General features: G+C 44.0%; 1 protein-coding gene across 1 annotated transcript in view; it reads left to right on the plus strand.

Moving 5' to 3' along the window:
* Positions 1-20,402, plus strand: part of MYO3A (myosin IIIA) — a 93,694-nt gene extending 73,292 nt beyond the window's left edge. Inside the window, exons 30-36 of the mRNA XM_054171398.1 lie at positions 1,144-1,267; positions 2,399-3,368; positions 4,069-4,207; positions 12,483-12,592; positions 15,835-15,875; positions 17,564-17,704; positions 20,273-20,402. Coding sequence (XP_054027373.1) covers positions 1,144-1,267; positions 2,399-3,368; positions 4,069-4,207; positions 12,483-12,592; positions 15,835-15,875; positions 17,564-17,704; positions 20,273-20,387 — 1,640 coding nt within the window. The 3' untranslated portion in view covers positions 20,388-20,402. The remainder of the gene's footprint in view (positions 1-1,143; positions 1,268-2,398; positions 3,369-4,068; positions 4,208-12,482; positions 12,593-15,834; positions 15,876-17,563; positions 17,705-20,272) is intronic.
* Positions 20,403-22,782: the final 2,380 nt, after the last annotated feature.

Here is a 22,782-nt window from a genome sequence, read left to right on the forward strand (position 1 = left end):
TAAGAACTCTTTGCTTTCCTGCCTTTCACGTGCTGTCTGTATACAGATTTATTGCTATTGATCCAGATTTATTGCTATTATCTGGCTATACTTACTGACTATGCTCATTTACATAGTCTGAGGTATAGTTTATCTATTATATAGCTAGCAATGGTTGAAAGAGGTCAATGTATCCATTACCTCAAAGTGGCTTAGGGGCACTTTTCTCAGCTGTGAAGTGAGCTGGTTAAGTGCCCTAAGTCATCTTGCTGAGCCTCCAGCTTTATTTCATGTGATATACTCAACTTTCTCTCTCCAGGAAGTCCTGTCTTGTTCTTTCTGCCAGCTCCACGCAGAGGCCTTGGTTATCCTGCAGCACTTCACGTGGCACTGAATGCCTGTGTGCTGGCAGCTGCACCAAAGGCCTTAGTGACTAGGCAGTGCCTACATGCCCCATGTTTGAGTCCTCATTCATCCTGATTCAGAGCAGAAATTTAAGCTTGTGTCTCCCACAAGGCACAAGTAGTGGGTACCCTTGGAACAGTGCAAAAAATGGGTACCCTTGGCACAGTGCACCTGGTTACTCTGGTGCTTAGCACATCTTTCATGCTGAGCTTTTTCATTTTGAATAATGAGTCTTTGCAGAAGGAGCATGAGCTAAGCCCTCTGGAACTGCTGAGCTATGAAATGTTCAGTTTTTCCTCTAATCTATTAAACATTCAGCTAATTCCAAGCCATTACCAGAAGAGAGCCTGGTAATCTCTGCAGCCTGATAATCAGGTGTTTCCCAAGGAAATGAAAAGCTGAGTCAAACCAATTGCCTGAATCAGGCAAAGCAGGTCCCTGAAGCTGACAGCACTGTGCTCTAGAGATTTCCATGGCACTATGCTCCTGCTTCTTTCTGCATCTTCCTACATTTTCTTTAGTCGTGTAAGATACAAAGAAAGAGCTTGCTTATATCCTCCTGTGGAACGGGTACAGCTTTCTAAACTCTCAAAAAACTTCTCTGAGACAGAATAATTTCAGATGAAACATTATAATAATATCCACCCCAATCTCTATTTCCTTGGTTTTTTGTTTAATGCTGTTCTCATTTGACTCTGAAATGTGTGGGACACCCATTGCTTACTGCCTAAGGTTCTTCTGTATTACAATTTGTATCAGTTGCCAGAGGATACTTACTCAGAAAGAAGAGAAAGGAACTAACAGAGGCAAGAAACAAAGCAGCAGTAACAATTCAGTCTCACTACAGGGGATATCAGGAGAGGAAGATCTTCAAAAGGAGGAGGTAGTGTTATTTTTCTGTCTCTTATGTCACTCAGATGAGTCCTTTGAGTAACTACACTGCTGAAGAAAAGCAATGCAATATAAAAGTGAAGCAAGTTAGGATTAGTCTGGATGTGTCTGCAGAGGTAATGTACAGTTATATGGAAGTTTTGTATGTCAGTAGCCAATTTTCTTGTATTTTTTTAAGCCCAAGGGATAAAGACATATTTAGGGGAAAGATCAACAGTATTGTGCTTACCTGTGATGTTAATATAATCTGTGGATGAGTCTCTTATGGGAACTGGCTCACCATAAAGAAAGCCTAGGCAAGAGTGAGAAATGGGCATCTGCAAGCAGCAATTCTTCTCATCTTAAGGCACTGTTTGAGACAAGCATAGGTGATGACAGCAGGAAGCCAGGTGTCCTGCTCAGATCAAGCTGCTAGAAGTTAGGTGAGGTGAATCCCATTCTAAGTCTCTCTGCAATGTGGTTGCAGTCCCAGTCTCTGACATGGAGCTAGTAGCACTTTACTCATCAACATTGTGATAGCCTTTGAGTAGGTGGAGACTAGTCCAGAGAGACAGAAAACAGCTGTGAAGGAGTCCAAAGGGAAGGAAGAGGGTGGCAGATCTCACCTGGCACTGGGTTTTTTGATAGTAACCAAGTTTTACTGATAGAGACGAAGGAAGTTTAGGGAATGGGTCTTTTAAATTTGACCTGGGCCTGTGCCCAGGGTCATTCTTTTTGCATTCCTAGTGTGACTTTAGGCAGTTTTCTTCCGTGAATACATAGAATTGTGTGCCTTTTTATCTCTCTGAGGTGCTACAAAGTTTCTGCCTTGTGTTTTTGTTAACATTTAAATGAATTCTTACCTGTTCTGTCAGCCCTCATACAGCATAGATTGTTCCCCTAGAAATTTCCCATGAAGAATTTAACAGGGGTGTCCTTTCTCATTTCAAGAAATAGTACTCATCAGACATGCAGAGACTGCTTTGCTACCTTTCATTCCAGTTACAGGAGTTAAATCTTCCCCATGCTGCAACCTATCACATTGCCATTTAGTAGAGCAACAGCACCAAAGTTAGTTATAAAGTTGTCACTGTCCTTCATCTCCTGCAACTACAATTTTTGCCTCAAATTCTGTTCCATTCAGTGAATCACTTAGAAGGAGTCAAACTGAAAATGAAGGATCCATTAGTGAAAAGGATGAAGAATTTGAAGATCATGAGGAGAGTCCAGTTGGGGTGAAGCGTGCCCTTCCTAAAACAGAAGAGGAGGCAGTTGTCATCGTTCAGAGCCACTACAGAGGCTACAGAGTCCGCAAAAAAATAAAGGAACAGCACCAAAACATAGCAGAAGAAGAATTATCTGCTGTGGAATTCCTTGAAGCACAACTACAGCCAGCTCAAAATGATTCACTGGAAGAAGACACAAATGAGGAGACTCAAGATGAAACTGATGCTGCTGCTGAAAGTGAGTGCTCTGCACACAGTGAGATGGAGAATGCACAGCAGCAACAGGAAAGACCTCCTGAAAGAGAGGGAGCTTCTGTCAGGCAGAGCCCTGAAGCAGAACATGTTGGTGAAGGTGAAGAAGAGGCCTCTTCTGAAGGGCTGTCCAGCAAATCTTCTGTCGAAGTCACAGATGAACCTAGTTCCCAGCAGGAGCAAGGTCATCAGGACACACTCGGTGCAGGTGGGCAAAATGAAGACTCTGCTGTGGTGCAGCCCAGGACTGCCAGGGTTGTGGAAAGAAACCACCTGAGACATGAAGCAGTGGTGCATACAGGATGCAAAGGAATTATTAGAAAAGAGTCCCTGAGAGGCTCATGGAAACAGGCTGAGGCAGAGAGACGAGGTCCAGAAGCCAAGGAGAAGGCAGCAGTGGTTATTCAGAGCAGCTACCGTGGCTACAGAAGGAGGGGACAACTCAGGAGAGAAGGGAAACTGCCTTACAAAAGTCAAGAGAGAACCATGAAGGAGCCAATAGAAGCAGTCCTTCAAAATAATGATCCCCAACAAACAAAAGACAGGGAAGGCTCCAGCAGAGAGGCTGAAGACTCCAAGCTGCTGAAGGCAGACTCAGAGAAAGAGGCTTGTGACTTGGCAGCCTTTTCACGGCAGGTAAGAGGCCTGTAAGGTACAGACTGTGAGCCTAGCACTGAGCAATGGAAGAGTGGCAGAGCTACTTTACTGCCTTCACTGGAACCAAGGTTTTAATCTCTGAACTAAGACTGAGGTTTTCTAGTAAGAGTTCTATAAAAATGCCTATTTTGGGTTGCAAGAGAAAACATCCTTTTCAGGAAGACAAAGTTAGAGCATTGGCCAAAAACAAAGTGTTTGTTTGACCTTGGTTTGGGTTAAATGCAGAAGCTTTGCTTGTGCTGAAATATGCATTTGCCAGGCAAGACCTTTAATTCAGTAGCCTTGTGAAACATCTCTGGAGATGAAATAAAAAGTTGCTGTGCCAATGTCAGGGACTCACATCTGTGCAGAGAAGTGCAGCTACAGCTCTGGAAGCTGTTTAACGTCAGCAAGGCATCATCTGCTCACATGTGTGAGCCAGTATGAAGTAGTTGCAGGACTGGGCTGCACTGCAGTTCCCTGTCTGTCCTGCATTCCCCTTTCCCCTTTTTCCTTTCCCTTTTCCTTCTCCTTTCTAAGGGAGATGTGGAGGTAAATATGATAGGGATCTGCACTACAGTAGGTGGAGCAATACCTTTGCAATTCATTCTCTAGTCCACTGTTTTACCTTTGATTACCTTGGAAGTTGCACACTGACTTTTCTATCATAATGTAACGTCCTGTGTTACCTTTTTTTCAGATATCCAAATTATCTGAAGACTATTTAGCATTGCAGCAAAAATTAAATGAAATGATCTTGTCACATCAGCTGAGACCTGTGATGCTGTCCAAAGATAAGCAAGCCAATGGCCGACTTTCCTCTCATGTTTGTCAGTCAGGTAATGTTGAACCCTCCAGTGAGCAGAGATTTCATTTGTAAAAAGAAGCAAAAACTCCTAGCTGTGTTTTTTAAAGGCCAGGGAACCAAGCTGCTCAGCCTCTTCAGTTGGAATAGATGTAATGGGATTTCCTTGGCCTGTGTCTTGGCCTGCCGATGTGGCAGGTAACTGGGGGGGTCTTCTCTAGGCTGAACACCCCCAAGTCCCTCAGCCTATCCTCATAGCAGCGGTGCTCCAGCCCTTGGCTCATCCTTGTGGCCCCCCTCTGGACTCACTCCAGTGACTCTGTGTCCTTCTCATGATAGGGACAGCAGAACTGGGTGCAGTATTCAAGCTGGGGTCTCAAGAGCAGAGTAAAGGGAAAATTCAGAGCTCTTCATTGCCTTAAGTAAATGTTTTTTAGAGCAAACATGATCTGAGTAGGTGTAGAGAATATTTAAGTACAAATATGCCTGTGTCCAGCTCATGTAGGCTGTGCTGTCTACAACACAGGAGTCAGCAGCACCCTGGGTGTGCTGCTTTCTTCCTGAACATTAGATAGTGATGCAGCTGCATAAAACAGAGACCTGAGGTGATGCACTGCAGACTGTCATGTTGTGAAGCAGGTAGATGTGGTGAGTGACCTTCCAGTACCTGAAGGGGGCCTACAAGAAGGCTTCAGAGGGGCTGTTTACAAAGGTCTGCAGTGATAGCACAAGGGGCTATGGTTTGAAATTAGAGAAGAACAGATTTAGATGGGATGTTAGGAGGAAGTTCTTTACCGTTAGGGTGGTGGAACAGGTTGCCCAGGGAGGTAGTTGAGGCCCCTGGAGATATTTGAGGTCATGCTTGACAAGGCTCTGGGCAGCCTGATCTAGTGGAGAGGGTTACTGCAGAGAGGGTTAAACTAGGTGACCTTTGGAGGTCCCTTCCAACCCAACACGTTCTACAATTCCGTTAGACAGGGAGAAGCCTTTCTGTCTTCCTGCCCACACTGTGTTACAGTAGAATAGAATAGAATAGAATAGAATAGAATAGAATAGAATAGAATAGAATAGAATAGAATAGAATAGAATAGAATAGACCAGGTTGGAAGAGACCTTCAAGATCGAGTCCAACCCATTATCCAACACCATCTAATCAACTACACCATGCAACCAAGCACCCTATCAAGTCTCCTCCTAAACACCTCCAATGATGGCGACTCAACCACCTCCCTGGGCAGCCCATTCCAATGGATAATCACTCTTTCTATGAAGAATTTCTTCCTAACATCCAGCCTAAACCTGCCCTGGTGCAGCTTGAGACTGTGTCCTCTTGTTCTGGTGCTGGTTGCCTGGGAGAAGAGACCAGCCCCCACCTGTCTACAACCTCCCTTCAGGTAGTTGTAGAGAGCAATAAGGTCTCCCCTGAGCCTCCTCTTCGCCAGGCTCCCTCAGCCTCTCCTCACAGGGCTTGTGTTCCAAACCCCTCACCAACTTTGTTGCCCTTCTCTGGACTTATTCCAGCAAGTCAACATCTTTCCTAAACTGAGGGGCCCAGAACTGGGCACAGGACTCTTCATACACACACATTTCCCTCTGCTGCCCTGCCCTTATGAAGGCAGGGTTTGTTCAGCTTCAGCTTTTCTTTAAATCATGTGGAATTTACCTAATTGTAATTACTGTGGTCATTTACATTTATTTGCACTTACTCCTCAGCCTCACTAGTTTCATTTGTCATTTTACAGCTGTAACACATTAATTCCATTTTATAGCTGTGTGCCAGATAGGAATCCTTGTCTGCCTTTGTCTGTGGGTCGCTGTTCAAGTTGAGAACTTACTGGCTCCTCTGCTAAAATATTTTTTTTCTCCCACTGCTCCCCAGAGAAGGAGAGGACCTGTGGGACAGCTGTATGGCAGCCTGTGACAAATGTTCAGGCTTTCAAAACTCTTTTATTTCAATAAAAATGCAAAGGACAAGAGAACATGCTTTGCAAAAATGAAAAACAACAACAACAACAAAAAGAATCTATGAGCCAAGAGGTTAAATGAATCTTAAATCCACCAGGTGAACTTGTTCTGAAGTTGAACGTATTTGTCTCTATAAAAATGCACAAAGCAAGCTGCACAAGGTTCCTGGTAGCAACAATGTTCCCTGTGGCTTGAATTTCTGATTAGATTATATTTGCTTGCTAAATGCTTTCAGCTGAAGATAATGGCTGCTCCCTAGGACTGCACCTTTGGACTGCTAGGGAGCCTTGGGTTACTGTGGTGTCAGAACAGATGCACAAATGGCCACTGTCAAGCTTTTTGAGGTCAAGCCCTCAAGTGAGGGGAATTTGATCATTATGGGAGCAGGTTTATTTTCTCCAGATGAATAATGGTGCCCATCCTTCTAAGTATTAAATGACAGTTCAAGTACAAAATCTCAGGAAGAGAATTTTCTATATTTAGAATGAAATTCACATGGCAGAGGGAACTCTTGGTGCAGCTGAGGACCTTTTCAGCTACATGACGCAGCGAGACAGGCAGGGGTTTGTCCAGGATTCCTCCTGCTGTGGATGGTGCAGCACTATTTATGGGGATTTCATGGGCAGCCTGTGGAAGAGGAAGGGAACCCCTGTGGCACTGGCTGAGCAGAGCTGTATTCACTGACAAGTCTTTCTTCTTTGCAAGTGGGTGCCCAGCTGGGGAGCACTGAGGCACGGGACTGGAGAAATGGTAGTCAAGTGCTTCTGCTGTCCTACTCTTCTCTGCTGCCATGCAGACAGGATGTGCAAGATCTGTGTTGAGAGCTGGGCAGATCCATGGCAGAGCAAAAGATCTGGAAGGTCACCAGACTCTTATGAATGAGGGTGTTAGTATCAGCCAGAAACTGCAACTGCTTGCCTGAGTGGGGCTGTCAAGACTTAGGCAAAAGTGATCAAACACTTTCAGCTTCTGTTGTATGCATTTGGAAAGTTCTCAGTCTCTTGCAATTCCTAGTTAGAATCAGAGAATGCAGTGGGTGAAGGAACCTCTAGAGGTCATGTAGTCCAACTCCCCTTCAGTAAGCAGGGACATCTGCAACTAGATCAGGTTGCTCAGAGCCCCATCAAAGCTAACTTGGAATGTCTCCAGTGGTGAGACCTCCACCACCTCCCTAGGCAACTTGTAGTTCTAAATCTGCACTAGAATCATCCATTTTTTTCCCCATATTGCTAAAAATCTGCACTCATGGAGTCATGGCATCATGGGCTGCAACAGACCTTTAAAGCTCATCTAGTTCAGCTCCCCAGCAGTGAGCAGGGACATCTTCAACTAGATCAGGTTGCTCAGAACCCTGTCCAATCTGACCTTGAATGTTTCCAGGGGTGAGGCTTCTACCATCTCTCTGGGCAACCTGGGCCAGTGTTTCACCACCCTCAGTATAAAAATGTCTTCCTTCTATCTAGTCTAAATCTCCCCTCTTTCAGTTTAAAACCATTACTCCTTGTCCCAGTGCTACAGGTCCTCCTAAAAAGATTGTCCCCATCTTTCTTATGGCCCCTTCCCTACCTCCCCCCCTGCTAAGTACTTAAAAGGCTGCAGTAAGGTTTCCCTGGAGCCTTTTCTTCTCCAGACTGAACAGCTCCCCCATCAAACACAGTTTCCAAATCTGGCTGTTGTAAACATCCCATGAATAAACAATACCTACAGATTGCTAACCAGCATGCTGAAGAGCAGTGCTTTTCTACGTGCCGATCCCAAACTGGAGTCGTTACATCCTCACACTGTGGACAATTAGTACAGCAGAAAGGTGTGCACGTAAATGCTGTAAGCAGTGACAGCTGGGCACTTCTCTTTAGCATGACCTGAAATTCTGCTGGCATTTTTCTGCTTACTTTCAAGCCCCTCCACGAGATCTTCCTCTTGGTTTTCTTCTGCTGTGTTCTGAGCCTGCCTTTTTATACTTCTGTCCCCATGAGACATGGAACAGGCCTGAATCAAACATGTAACATTTCACTTAAATGGCCTGCAGATGGGTTTATCTGTTTCTCCAGGTGGCCTAATAAATAGAGACCTTTCAGCACATAGATGCTTATCACAGCTGTAACCACACCATTTCTCCAGACTTCAGTATTAGATCTGTTGTAAGTCCTACATTAATTTACATTAGCATCCATGGATGTTGGTTCCTTGAGATTGTTGTCTTCCAAGCTTATCATTGTCTGTCAGAATGTTCAGACACAGTTCAACCTAAAGGGCTGCCAGTACTGACTCATCTTTATTCAAGGGTTTCTTGAATGCTTCAAGCACATGCAGCTCTCCACAGCTTCTGTAGTTTGTGGTGGTGTTCAGGGATGCATATACATTAAATGAGATGGTCCTAAATTTCATTCTCCCTTTCCTTATTTTTCCAGTGTAATTGGAGCTTTCAGTGAGGGCTGAGCATGAAAATGGTCGTACTTTGTAACTGAACACCCTAGAGTGAGCTTGGGTAGGAGCCTTTGAGGTATTGTTAAATGAGATAACTGAGATATTGATGTAGGAATAAGGAATTTGCTCTAGATTTGCTAAACCTGCTTTAATGTTACCTGGCAGCCACACCATTCACATGCCTTCACTGACCCTGAACTTTGCAATTCATTCACTCTCATGGAGAATGACCTTAACTGTTACTAAGCTTTCAGTCATCACATGATCAAATGTATGTTTTGACAGTCTGCTTCAGGATTGGGCAGGAAAGAGATAAAACATCCCAGGCATGGGTTGCAGCCTGGCTGATGTGCACTGCTGAGGTTCAAAAGCAAAGCACCTAGGTGAGGATGGCAAAACCTCATTCTTCTGACTGAGTACTGCCTGTGTGCACTTGGGCAGCTTGAGGAATATCCTTCCTTTCCACTTGTTGTTCAACCTGTCTTCCTCTTGGTGAAACCTTCAAGAAAGGATGTCTTTGTAGCATCAAATGTGGGTTTTTCCCAGTTTCTCCAGCTCCTTCTTCTAAGGCATGTGAATGTGTCACAGCACGGACAGCACCAGTTCAGGTAGATGGAACTGCTGGGCACAGGCTGGCTGCAGAGCCTGGAGTCTCAGCACAGTCCTTCAGTCCATCTCCTTGTCTGTGCTAATCACTAACTGGGACATAACCTTAAGCAAGTCTTGCATATGTCATCTACTCTGCTAGTAGGGGAGGGATGACAGCACCAACCTGGCATTTCCAAGGTGCTTTGACAGCTGCTGTTATGAATGGTTTTCATACCACTGTCATAGCCTATTGCTGTAAATGTTTGTAAAACGGAAAGCATCAGTTTTCCTTTTACATGTAAAGCACATGGCCAGATCCTGCTGCAGAGACTTGAAGTCAGAAGGGAAAACAGGGTCTAAGATACTTTACTATGGAGAGACTGGGCTTCAGCAAAAAGCCTTTCTCTGTAATGGACTCTAGAAGCACCATAATTGGGCTATTAATAAGTGAATGATTTTGCTCCCTGCTTTCTGCTTCAGTGCCTGCTGCAGAAAGGTATAGGCCATCTGGAAAACACGCACATCAAACTCACCGCTCGTCAGGCGTGGGTGTTTAAATGCTCTCCACCTTTAACTTTGCTAAGCAAATGGTTTCTGGAATTATCAGCAACTAACAAAGAAAATTTTCCTTTGTGCTGTGAGTTACCCAATACAAGCAACGACCACATCAGCTTTACTCCAGGAGCAATGGACACACATCTGAAGCACAGAAGGAAATCACAGCTTCACTTTCTGATGCAGCAGAGAAAGCTAAACCCATCAGGCTGGTTTTTACTCAATGGATATTTGAAGTCAAAACTCAGAATTGCATTTTCAGCCCTCTAGATACCTTTTAAAAGGAACGGTGGAGGTCCAAGCTTAGAAGGCTGCCTGCCCCCACATGGCATTGCTGTCCCCTCAATTCTTTTGCACAGCTCATACATATGTACATCATATGGGCTGAGATGAAAAGGTTGGGTTTTTTAACTGAAACCCTTATTGTCAAAATGAATGGTTTGGGAATGTAAGAGGAGCCTGCTTTGCATAGCACATGGGCAAGAAGTATACAAATAATCTCAGCTGGAATAACTAATCTGGAATGTGATCGTGCTTCATGTGGTTGGCAGTGATGGATTCAACAGTGTCACAGCATACATGGTGTTGAATTCTTAGGGGACAATGAGAAATCTTTAGTTATGATGGTGAGAGCCTTTTTCCTTGGGATTTTCCTAAGGCCCTCAGTGTGGCTTGATTTTCTTTTTTCCAGTTTGTCATGCGGTCATGATCTTTGACACAGGAAAGGAGCTCAGTGTTTCTGTTCAACTACATTGAGTTTTAAGGGATTTTTTTTTTTAAGCTATTGTTTCCAATTTAGGCTCCTGCTGTGGTTACCTCTACTGTCTCACAAATTGAAACTCAGATAACTCCAGGTGGCCCATTTGAAATGCAGCAGGGTAACAACAGCCCACATCAGAGCAGTCAGGCCTGCTACACCTCTTCAGATCAAATTTATATTTAATACAGGTTACTGAAATGAATTTATTGCAGCTGAATCCCATTGTTTGATATGACTTATCTGTACCCTGGCTTAGCAACACACCATTATTGCCTTCAGTGCAAAATGCTACAGGAAGCTTGTTCATCCATTATCTGGGAAGCAGTCTGCATGTCAGATAAGAAACTGAAACAATCAATGTAATCATTATCCAACTCCAATGTAAATTAACATTATTGGTTGTGACTCCTCTTTATACCCATGGCCTTTGCAAGCCTTTATTTATCAGATATAGCAAAAATGTACACAGATAATTTTACAGGAGTCAGCACTGATGTATTAGTGATCATTTCTCATTTTAAGTGATTGTGCTACCTCCTTAATTAAAGGTACATGGGAAAGGTTTTATTTTCATTGTGTAAAAGGGTTTCTGGTGTCATCGGAGAACAAACTACATCTTTGCTTCTAAGACTCAGTCTCATGTAGTTAGTACATCTGGGTTATGGAGTTGAGAGTTGCTCCATGTAAAAGAGGATTAGATCAGCCTTCAGTAATACATTGGGTGCTAGATCATCATTCCACTCTCACACTATTCATTTATGAGTGAGGAGGTAGGTTTTTTCTCATGGACTGTCCCCAGAATACTTAATGGGACAGGGAAAATAAATACCTTGGGACAGGGAAAACATGTAACTTCACTGGGTTATGCAGGATAGCTGGCCCCATGATTCACCATGTCTAGACTTTGTTCTGTGACTTCATCCACCACCCTGTGTGTGTCCCCATGGCTCATCTTTGTCACTGGTGTTCTACTGCCTTACAGCCTCTTCTTCAGGACAGAATTGCTCTAGACCCCTATTAACTTTTCCTCTAGCTGAAGCCGAATGCAAGGTCATGCTCACCATGCTCTACATTTGTGGTCCCTCAGCCCCACAGAGAGAGTTCTGTGGTCTCCAAGAACCATTAGGTATTAGGAACCCTGCATTCTATGTTGGCTCTGTGACAATCAGCCCGAGAGCCCTTATCAGCCCTGTATGTTAGCGCGGTCAGAACTTCATAGAGGGTTTTAACAAACAAATATCCAAGACATTTTTCTAACTTTCTGTGTACCAAGCTAATGTAACCCACAAGTCAGTGTTCTAGTGCTGAGTTTAGAGACTGCCAGTGGACAGCAGTTTCAATTTGTGTTAAAATCCTGGGTTTTGTTTCCTTTAGAATGAATAATTGTGTGTGTGTGTGTGTGTTTTTGTGGAAATAGACCAGAAGTTGAGTGCACCAAGCTGAATCACACTGGATGCAATGGATATGGTCATACTGTGTTGCCCAGTGGTACATGACTTGGCTTGCAACAGAACAGCCTCATTGGAGACCCTGGGGAAAATCTACACCATGATAATATAGAGGACTGACCTCTGAATCAGAGGTCAAATGCTAGTTCCTTCACTTGGCACCTTCATCATTGACTTGAGTCTGAACTGAATATCATCCCTGCCCCCCAGGACCCTGTTATGAGATGGTAGTCTTTCAGTGTCCTTCAGAACCTTCTTTCAAATGTGGAGCATCAGCCATTTTCAGGAGGAGAAGCCTGTGCCAGGCAGACTGCTGGGCTGTTCAGCCTGGCAGTTGCTAGATGGCTTGTGTCTGTGTGGGCAGTCAGGACTCCAAGGGGCGAACAGCTCCTGCTTTCTGCTCAGGTGATGGAAATGCCCCAAACGGTTGCTTTCTTGAGTTACAGCAAGCAGTAGCACTGACTGTGTGATTTGTTTTTCTCTCTTTGGTGAAATTCTCTCCCATCTTTGTAAAAGCCTCTCCCACTCTGAAGCAATCAGCATTGCTATCTTCTGCTTTTTCACAGTGGCGGCCAAAGTAGAAGACTCTCGCCCGATGCTGAGACCTCCAAGGAGGCCACGGAAGCCCAAGACATTAAATAATCCAGAAGACTCCACCTACTACACTCTAATACATGTAAGTTACCAAGCTTTTAGGGGCTGAAAATGCCAGATAGTTCCCACCTAAACCTTCTTTCTAATTGCCCAAGTCACAGATTCACAGATTGCAGTGAGTTGGAAGGAACCTCAAAGGTTATCTTGTCCAACCCCCACCCCCACTCCCTGGTCACCAGGGACACCTCCAACTAGATCAGGCTGCCCAGGGCTACATTGAGTCTGATCTTGAATGTCTCCAGGGTTGGGGCCACAACCACATCCCTGGGCAGCCTGTTCCAGTATTTCACCATCCTCATTGTGAAGAACTTCATGACGTCTAACCTAACTCTACCCTGCTCCAGTTTCAAACCATTGCCCCTTGTCCTATCAGTACAAGGCCTTGTGTTAATTTCTAGTGCAACATAAAGGCTGTGCCATGCTGAAAGGAGGCAAGCCACAAACTTTACATTTCAAACTAGGCTTGAAATTGAGGTCCAGTTACCCTAACTGGGGACCTATGTCAGGCCAACTCTTACCTTTTATACCTAAACACACACTATTAATTATGTGCAGGAGCAGCATTCACACTCTGAGTACCCAAATTCAGTGCCTGGAGTCCGTAGTTTCTTTGTAAGTCATGGGAGAGAAACAGGTTTGTTTGGAGAGCTATTTTGAGCATCTGAATTAGTGCTTGATCTTGCAGAGAGAGCAAATATTAAAATAGGCTGGATTAGTATGCACACTGTAACTTCCTTTACAAATGTGTCAGATTGTGATTATGAAGGAATTGGCAAACACCAACAGCTCTGGAGACTAATGGATTGGAGTATCTCTATATATAGCCTTTGGTCCAAGTTCAGCTACCAAGGGCTGCTTTCCACTCTTGACTTTAGTGCCCTTAAATATAGGAAGAAAAGGGGGGAAAAAAGTAAGAAAGTAAGCAGAAAAGGGAAAAAAAAGTAAAAGTAGCTCAGAAAGCACTTCCAACAGAAAAGCAATTAAAGAGATTTGCTCGAGGTGCCTGTATCTTAGTGACCTATTTTAACAGCCGGTGAGAGCCCAGCTAATAAACTAACCATAGCAATTGCTTCTCCTTTCAACAGAAGGTGTCACCAGGGCCTTCAGGGAGGGTTGTGTCTGGCATACCAAAAAAGAGAAATATGGCTCTGTGTCATTTGTTGGGGGGGGGCTGTTGAAATAACACAGCTTTAGAGCGAGAAGATGATGAGAAGAAAGTATATTCTTACAAATAAACCAGCGCAGAAGATTTGTTTTGTGAAAGCAAGGGTGGTGAGTTAAAGGAGTGAAAGGAAAGGCATGACACCAAATTCTGCATCAGGACATTTCTGAGGAGAAGGGTAATTCTGAAGTAAATGCATATTTAGAAAGCTGAGACCATGCAGTCAGGAGCACTGTGTTTTCCGAAAGCTAATTTGTTCCACGGCCAGCTCTGTATCAGCAAACAGCCATCACATCGCATCAGTGCAAACAAAACCTGCAGGAAGGCTGGGGAATTTTCACATGGATTTTTAGCAGCAGCTTTTCAAGGCATTAATCAATATAACTTTCAATTAGTTGTATTTTTCAAGGAGAGGTGAAAAAGGGAAGCCTGTCTTCCTAAGTTCACTGGTGAGGGAAAGGTTTGGCATACGTATGGGACTAGATGATCTTTAAGGTCTCTTCCAGCCCAAACTACTCTGTGAATCTATCCATACAGTGAAGCTTATCACACCTACTAGTCCTTAACTGCTTAGACCTTGAGTAAGTCATTGAGCTCTAACTTGAGATACTTGAGCCAGCTTTCCCAGCTACAGTGGATTTTCTTACTGAGAATCTGTGTGGCCTGCAGTTACTCACAGCCGGTTATCAAGCTCAGATCACAATAAGAGTGCACTTGGTGAAAAGTTTTCTCAATCTGCAGCAATTTCTCTTGTGTCATGTTACAGGTATGAATTGGACACCTTCCATTCTCACTCACCTGCTTGCATATCAAGTGAGCTAAAGGGGTTCATAGGTTTAAATGAGACCTGGCAAGAGCCTATTCTTCATACAAGGCAGTAGAAGTTTGGTTTGGGACATATTGCTTGGAATCAGCCATCATTTTAAACTGTATGTCTTCTCCATTTGCCTGCATCCTGAAGTCCATCAGGATTTCTGGTTCTCAGTGACTTTACAGTCAATAATTCTGAGAAATTTTCACTCATTTGCAAGAAATGAAACACAATGAAGAGCAAAGTTCAGAGCATCTGCAGCTAAAAATACTGCTCTTGAAGCGTGATGCGCTAGGTGCTGCAGCACAGAATTGTTTTGGCTGTAGGGGCAGAAATCTATACGAGAGACAAAATTATTCACATTCCCTATGAGACTTCTCTGCATTTCTAGATATGTTGTATCCTAGAGGTGCTTTTGCCACCTATTATGCTGCTTTGGGGAGGGGACCTTTGTCCATTTCATTGTACTAAAAGCTGTGACAAGGCTGCGTCAACACTAATGAGGATGGGATTATGGCTGCTCCCGCTGCAGTGCCTGCACTTGGGGAAATTCTCATGGCATCACAGAAAATTTGCCTCACTGAGAGAGTGTTGTCAACTTCATTAACTCCATTCTTCTTCATTAACTTAATTTTTTGGGTTTGGTTTTGTTCTGAGAGAAATTGCTTCAGCATCTTTTTCTTCCACAGTTTAGCAACTGGAATGTGGGAGTAACAATGCTAATTCCATTCTCAATCTCAGAGCTTCTGAAAAGATATTTTTCTGGGGCACTTGCTCAGCAAATCAGATTCTCTGTAATTTCTTTGAATGAAAAATATCCAATATTATTCTACCCTAGAATCATAGAATGGCTTAGGTTGGAAGGGACCTCAGAGATCATTTACTCAGCTAGACTCAGTTGCTCAAGGCCTCATACAGTCTGGCCTTGAACATCCCCAGGGAGGAGGCAGCCACAACCACTCTGGGCAGCCTATTCCAGAGTCCCACCACACTCTCACTGAATAACTTCTTCCTAAGATCCAGTCTAAGCCTGCTTTCCATCAGCTTAAAACCATTCCCCATTGTCCTGTCTCTTGACACCCTTACGAAAAGTCCCTCTCCAGCCTTCCTGCAGGTCCCCTTCAGGTACTGGAAGGCAGCTCTAAGGTTCCCTCAGAGTCTTTTCTTCTCCAGGCTGAACAACCCCAGCTCCCTCAGCCTATCCTCATAGCAGAGGTGTTCTAACCCTTGGAACTGTATCTTTGCCTGAGCTTTCCTTTTAGTATTGTTTAATTGCTTTGTATTTTCTTAGAAATCAATACAGGATGAGAAACGGAAACCAAGAAAAGAAAGGTAATTTTTTTTTTCATTCTCTCACTATTGTTGTTTTAGTACTCCAGAAATAGTTCTTAGCTGTACTTCAACCAGGAGAATAAAGCATTAAAAAGGGGGGGGGGGGGGGTGGGAAGGCACAGTAATTTGGTGATTCAGAGGAAGGACATTGTATACAAAGTTAAAATATGCAATTTTCAGTGACAAAAATCCATTCTAGAATTCAGTCTCCTGATTTCTGCAGCATGGCCCTTCACCATGGCAACACAAGCATAATAATAAGTTAAGATAAGGCCCACATCAAAGATAGATCTGACACAGAAAATAATTGAAGGTGCTTAAAATTCCAGTCAAAGCAAATGAACAACCAGTTCTTTTTGTTTTTGATGGCCAAAAAATAAAACATAAAAAAGAAATGACAAAGGCTGTTAACAATCTCTTCTAAAAATAGATGCCTGCTTGGAAATAGATCATGAGGAATTAAGGAAATCATTATTGGTACAGGTAAAGAAGAGCAGCCCTTGAGATTTCAACCATGTCTTTTCTTCCCAGTGTAACAAACCTCTGCAGAAATAAAGCCAGCAGTGGCTATCCTGTGGCCTTTTGTATCTTAGATCCTTAGGTGTGCTGTAGCCCTGCTGCACAGCTGCTGACGTACATCACAGCTTTACTTTGTGTTTCTGTGCTTAAGGTTCTTTGCTGCTCCCCAGTGACTTTGGTACCATAGCATGTGTCTTATGGTAGCCTGCTCACAGGTGCAAGGTGAGCGGGCTCTTAGCACTGTCCGTGGCTGAGGCTGCAGCATACAAACCGCACACCTAAAGGAAGTGACGTGAGATTATATGCACTTACGACGTGCTCACAGCACCTAGCTTCAGTCAGCCACTTGGTTGTGCCACTGCTTAAAGGATTCACTTAATGTCCAGGTCCCCTGTGTCTGGTCTGTTACAGCTCTCTTTCTGCTGTCATTTGGATCCCAGAAATAATTTCACACCGACTGTTTTCTCCTGTTTAGCAAAAAATAAAAACCCAAATCTAGTGTTTTCTCTCATGTGGCCTCAGGTGGCTTTCTCTCACCTTAAATCCAGTTGACCAGTTCCATGACTGCAATTCTTTCCTGTGCTGACTCTGCATTAATAGAACACAGCAACTGAAATCAATGAGTTATTTCTATCAGAACTGAACCCTGAACTTCTCTTTTCAGGTTGCTTTTAAGATACTATTTTGTCCCTAACCATTCTAAACTGGATGCTGGGGTTGTATTTTTCTGCACATATGATACCCCAGACTCATCTAACAATACAGCAGGCATCTGCATTATTGACACTGATACTGAACCAGTTGCTTCTTGTACTCAGAGGGGGGAAAAAACAGTCATGTTTAGGAAAATGATTCATCTCTTCATCAAAGAGATGGCTAAAATAGGTGAGATTGATGATAGCCTCACAATGCCTCTGCACTGAGTCCAGTGGCAAACCCAAACTTTTTCAGACATGCCTGCTTCATGAACACACAAAAGGAGTTAGCATTTCAGAATTCTCAGTGTCTGCACTGCACAGCAGTCACATTCCAGAGCCTGGTTTCTTGAGCCTCTGTGTGTTTTCCCGGAGATCCCCAACACACAAACACAACTAACAGTGGTGTTTGGCTGCCTTGTTGTTGAATGTTGAATGTAACACTGCTCACTCGGTGTGCTTATTTCTTGACAGTCTGAGCAAAGTGCTAGATTTAGATATCTACTACCAAGAAATTTCATCTACTGATTCCACCTCAAAGGACAGCAGTTCCACCACAAGGAAGAAGAGACACCCAGTGGAGCGCAGGACTTCAGTTTTAAGAGCTACTGAGCGGTAAATCACACAACGTAATAAAAGGGGCAAATAAATCTTGTATATCCTTGCTGAGGTATCCAAAAGATTAACAAAAAGAAAGATGCACTTTCAAAATAGACAAAAATCTCTCTTTCTTCTTTCTTTCCTTTTTTCCTTCCTCGTCTTTCTTTTTCTCTTTCTTTCTTTCTCTTTCTTTCTTTCTTCCTTTCTTCCTTTCTTCCTTTCTTTCTTTCTTCCTTCCTTTCTTTCTTTCTTTCTTTCCTCCTTTCTTTCTTTCTTTCTTTTTCTTTCTTTCTTTCTGTCTTTTTCTTTCTTTCTTTTTTCTTTCTTTTTCTTTCTTTCTTTCTTTTCTTTCTTTCTTCCTTCCTTCCTTCCTTCCTTTTCTTCCTTCCTTTTTCTTTCTTTCTTCCTTCCTTTCTTTCCTCCTTTCTTTCTTTCTTTCTTTCCTCCTTTCTTTCTTTCTTTCTTTCCTCCTTCCTTTCTTTCTTTCTTTTTCTTTCTTTCTTTCTTTCTTTCTTTCTTTTTCTTTCTTTCTTTTCTTTCTTTCTTCCTTCCTTCCTTCCTTCCTTTTCTTCCTTCCTTTTTCTTTCTTTCTTTCTTTCTTCCTTTCTTCCTTTCTTCCTTTCTTTCTTTTCTTTCTTTCTTCCTTTCTTCCTTTCTTCCTTTCCTTCTTTCCTTCTTTTTCTTTCTTTCTCGCTGTCTTTTTCTTTCATTGATGGAATCTTGCTAAATGAACTTGTAAAAGGTAGAGCTGAAATTTCCCCATCTTTATGCAGCAGGGACAAATGTTACTATGATTGGTGTTCAGCCTACCTGCCAGTTTGGGGCTTGCCAAATGCCAGATGAGATGGGCAGACATCCTGCTGGAAATCTCTGTTCTAAAATCAAATTAAACTAAAACAGAACCTAAAAATAGTATTTCTGATCAGTTAGGTTTTAAATAGGTTGGATGTGAGCCAGACTTTCTGCGTGCTTTCTGCAGATAAGACATCAGCTTGACTACCTCCTGTCCTTGCTGTCCTGGGAGAAGAGCATGTGTTTATAGGTTCTGGTGGACCCCACCAAGGTGGACAGCCAGGAGAAAAACCCTAAAAGGAGGGTTTGCTTGATCTCTCTTCCCACATAGACTTCATAGAGGGTGACCTCTGCTGGGCTGTGGAAATTCCTATTCTCACTCCTGCCAATGCACCTCCACGTACTGCAAATGCAAACACAGATTGCTTTCTCTTGACACAGTTGTATCTTCTTGTGCCTTCATATATGCAAGAAAACTTTAGAAAGCTCCAAGGCTTGAGGGAAGCACTAAGCCTGGGATGATCACTGAGTTAGTGTAGTAACAGAAAATACTTTGTAGAGCATTTTATGCCCCTTAACATATTTCAGTTTTGGAATTTTTTTCAGGCAGGATGTAAATTAGATTCAGGGCAATGTTGTGAAAACATGGCATTAACAATAATAGTGTAAGGGCATTACCAAATCATTTAAATCCCTTTAAAACTGGTGCATTTTTAGGGTGGTTAATTACACCAAATCTGTCACCCTGAGGTCTGGTTTACAGATTCACAGATTGCATTGGGTTGGAAGGGACCCTCAAAGGTCATCTTTTCCAGCCCCCCTGCAGTCAGCAGGGACACCTCCAACTAGATCAGGATGCCCAGAGCCACATCCAGTCTGAATGAGGATTTTGCCACCGAGCTGATACGAATTTCTCTCCTTTTATTGTGTGCTGCTCTGTCTGTATCCTAGTTAGCCATAGTGAAACAAATCTGTGTGACTTTTAAATGCACTCTGTTACCTCTGAGGGCAAATGAACACAATTAATAAACACTTCTGCATTTCTCTGTCGTTCAGATGGGGGTCACCTGGATCTAAAGTCTAAAGTCATTTTGATCTGAAGAAGTGAAGCACTGAGGTTTTTTTGTCAGTTTCCCTTAGATGCTGGTGTAGGACCAGCTGTGGGCTACAGCTTCAGTGTAGAACACTAGAAATGTTTATCATGATTTCAGAGTAACAGACTCTCTAAATCACTGCAGTTTGGTTTTTAATCTTGCTCCATGGTAACTAACACCTGGTGCCAGGTCACCATTCCAGCCTGTCGGAAGCGGCTCCCAAAATGCATCTTGCCATCTGAAAAAAAATAATTAATTAAATATATAGATTAAAAAAAAAACAAAATAAAATTAATGAGCTGGACACTTAGAGTGAGCAGGTTAAAACCAGAGCAAACAAATCGACGCCAACTGGAAATGTGCTTCAGTAACCATCAGGCAACTGCTGCCGCAAAGCACCCCCATGTCCTCAGCGTTTGCGTGTCCTATTCTCATGTCCCCTCCGCAGCAGAACATGTTGTTTTGCTGTGTTCATCTGCTTTTGGTGTGCAGTGTGTTTGTTCCAGGCTGCCTGCTTTATGCAGCAGGGGAAGAGGCCTAGCAAAGTCAGTCGATTTTTTTTCTTCTTTTTTTTTTTTTTCCTTTCTCCTTTTATTTCTCCCCCTGAGAGGTGGAGGCTAAGCAGTCGATTAGGGAGTGTTTGCCAAGGTAAATGTTTTGACTTTAATGCCTAAAACACTTCTGCCATAATCCCTAGGTCGAGGATTGCAGAAAGGCCCCTGGAAGAGAGTAAAGCCGAAGATAATCCCTATGACTACAGACGGCTGCTGCGGAAGACCTCACAGCGCCGGCGCCTTATCCAGCAGTTCTAGCTGCTGCTGCTGCTGCTGCTGTTCCTGCTGCCATTTGGCTTTTATTAGCATAATCTTTTTCCTTTTTTTTTACCATTTTATACCATGGGCTTCCTTTTCTTTCTTTTTTTTTTTTGTTGTTTTCTTTTTCTTTCTTTCTGTTTGGAAAACTCTCCAATGTTTTCAAGTTTACAACACGTGTGTTCATGTGAGCAGGAATTACTGCGGTTTACAGCCCAGCGCCGTTGCAAAGGGACACTGTCACCTATCAGATGCTTAGTAATTAATCCAACCCCCAGCTTTCTTTCAGGCACCATTGCTACACCTTCAAATTATTAAACAATTAAGCAGCTCAAATCTGGCTTGCTTTCCTCAATGCCTATTTTTCTTTTCTCTTTCTTTTGCATTTCATTAGTCTCATCCAATTAAAACAGATCATTTAGTTTATAGTTCCCCAGTTAAGCTTCTCCACTCCCACAGGCACCTTCAGAAAAACCTTAGTTATTGTTTCTAATAAGTTGTTTTACAGGGGGAAAAAATTAAATTACAAGACCACCCTAGACAAATTTCTGCTCATTTTAGGTTTACAATGCCTCAGTTTTGGGATGACCTGTGCTTGAGGCAAATGTCCCTCTAATGAAAACAAACATACTTGATTGATTGGATAGCATACTATGGCAGTTCATCTCATCATTGGCTTCACTGTAAAGCTAGTAGCCAGTTTTAAAGGTCAGTATTGTGTGTATAATCTTTATGTTGGAGATGTTCATTTATGGGAAGTAACACCCAGCCCTCTTCTCTGCCTCTCAGCTTTGTGACTAAGTGATGAACTTTTCAATTGTGTTTGCTTTGCTCTCGTTTGCTTTAGAATTTTAGGAGTCTTAATCTCTGGGGTGCCAAGAAAGGAATAGAAATACACTGTCTGGTTGATTGCTGCCTAAATGTAATGATCCTTCTTAATCAGTTCCACTAGAAATTAAGTGGAAATAAAAGCCATGGCCACCCCGTTGAAATTTTCCCCCAGTCCCTTATTGAGAAGACCTTATTTTGCAGAAACCACACAGCTAATTGCTGCTTCCTTTCAGGATTAACAATTGCATGTTCCCAGCTGCAAAGCAAGAGAAGGCAAATTTCATGACGCTGCTATAAAGGCCTAATCCTGCCTCCACGTTTCGCTCTCCTAAATACAACTGATGGCAGCAGCGAGCCACAGGGCTTGGGTTTTTGGCTGTGCCCCCCACACACACTTGGCCCTAACCATCGCTTCCTGATCCCAGAGACAGGCAACCATTGCTTCCTGATCCCAGAGACAGGCAACCATTGCTTCCTGATCTGTAACTAGTTGTGAGGCTGTGCACCTGAGTAAAAATGTGCTGCATTGTAAAATTTGCAATACATTGTTTAAATTTTTTAATCCCTTTCGAAGTTGCTTTCTCGTGTATTATTAAAATGGTAAATAAAAGTACAGAAGGCAGGGAGAGGGTTGGTGGTGTCTGAATTACACCGAGGCGACCAAACGCTGTGGACTGGGGTATAAAAGAGCGAGACGGGGAAGAGCTGACAGCAGCTGCTGGCTGCAGAAAGCCTGAGTTCCAGACCGTGCTTCCTTCAAGCCACTGTGACCTGGAAACTCGAGCAGACCTGGGATTTCACATCGGGGCTGGCTTACTTTTACTTTCCCAGCAGGGCAGTTTGGGTTTACTTTCCCATCAAGCTATCTCCATGACATTTCACAGGTGGCCAGTCCTGGTACCCCTGTGAGTGCCTACAGAAAGGAGAGACCTGGGCTGACCACAGCCTGGGAGCCCCCAAGGCCTGGCTGCGAGGAGCGCTAGATGTCTGCGTGTCCATTGTTCTCTGCAGGACCAAATCCTGCGCTGACGTGGGCTCACCGGCCTGCCTCTCAGGGTCAGGTCTTCAGATCCCACCTGTGCGGGCAGAGCACGGCAACGGAGGGCTCCGTGCTGCCGCGGAGAACTGGCTGGCTGGAAGGGAGTCCTTTGGGCTGCCTTCAGAAACGACGTAGGGGAAGAGATGGGGAGCAGCAGTTTTCCTGTTCTTCCAGTCGCCCCCGACACCTGCTGACTCCCACGGGGTTGGAGCGGGCAGGACGGCTCCGCCGGGCTCCTTATCCTCAGGATCTGCGGGGTGACCCTGGCAGTGGGTGGGGATGCCAGCACTCACGCCGGGGCAGGACCTTGGGGCCGCCCCCAGGCAGCCTCGGCGTCACGCTGGGCTCCTCCCGCCACCTACCTGGGAGCACAGCCGTGCTCCCTGTGCCCAGCCCGGCAGTGGGAGTGGGGAGCCGGAGCAGTTCCTGCCCCGGCGCCTTTCGTCCGCCTGCCGTCCCAGACCCACGGGCTGCCGCCGGTCGCTGCCAGCAGAGCCTAGCCGGAGGGGCGGCGGGGTCTCGGGA

The sequence above is a fragment of the Dryobates pubescens genome, chromosome 21 (genome assembly GCF_014839835.1).
Source record: "Dryobates pubescens isolate bDryPub1 chromosome 21, bDryPub1.pri, whole genome shotgun sequence".
Taxonomy (NCBI): domain Eukaryota; kingdom Metazoa; phylum Chordata; class Aves; order Piciformes; family Picidae; genus Dryobates; species Dryobates pubescens.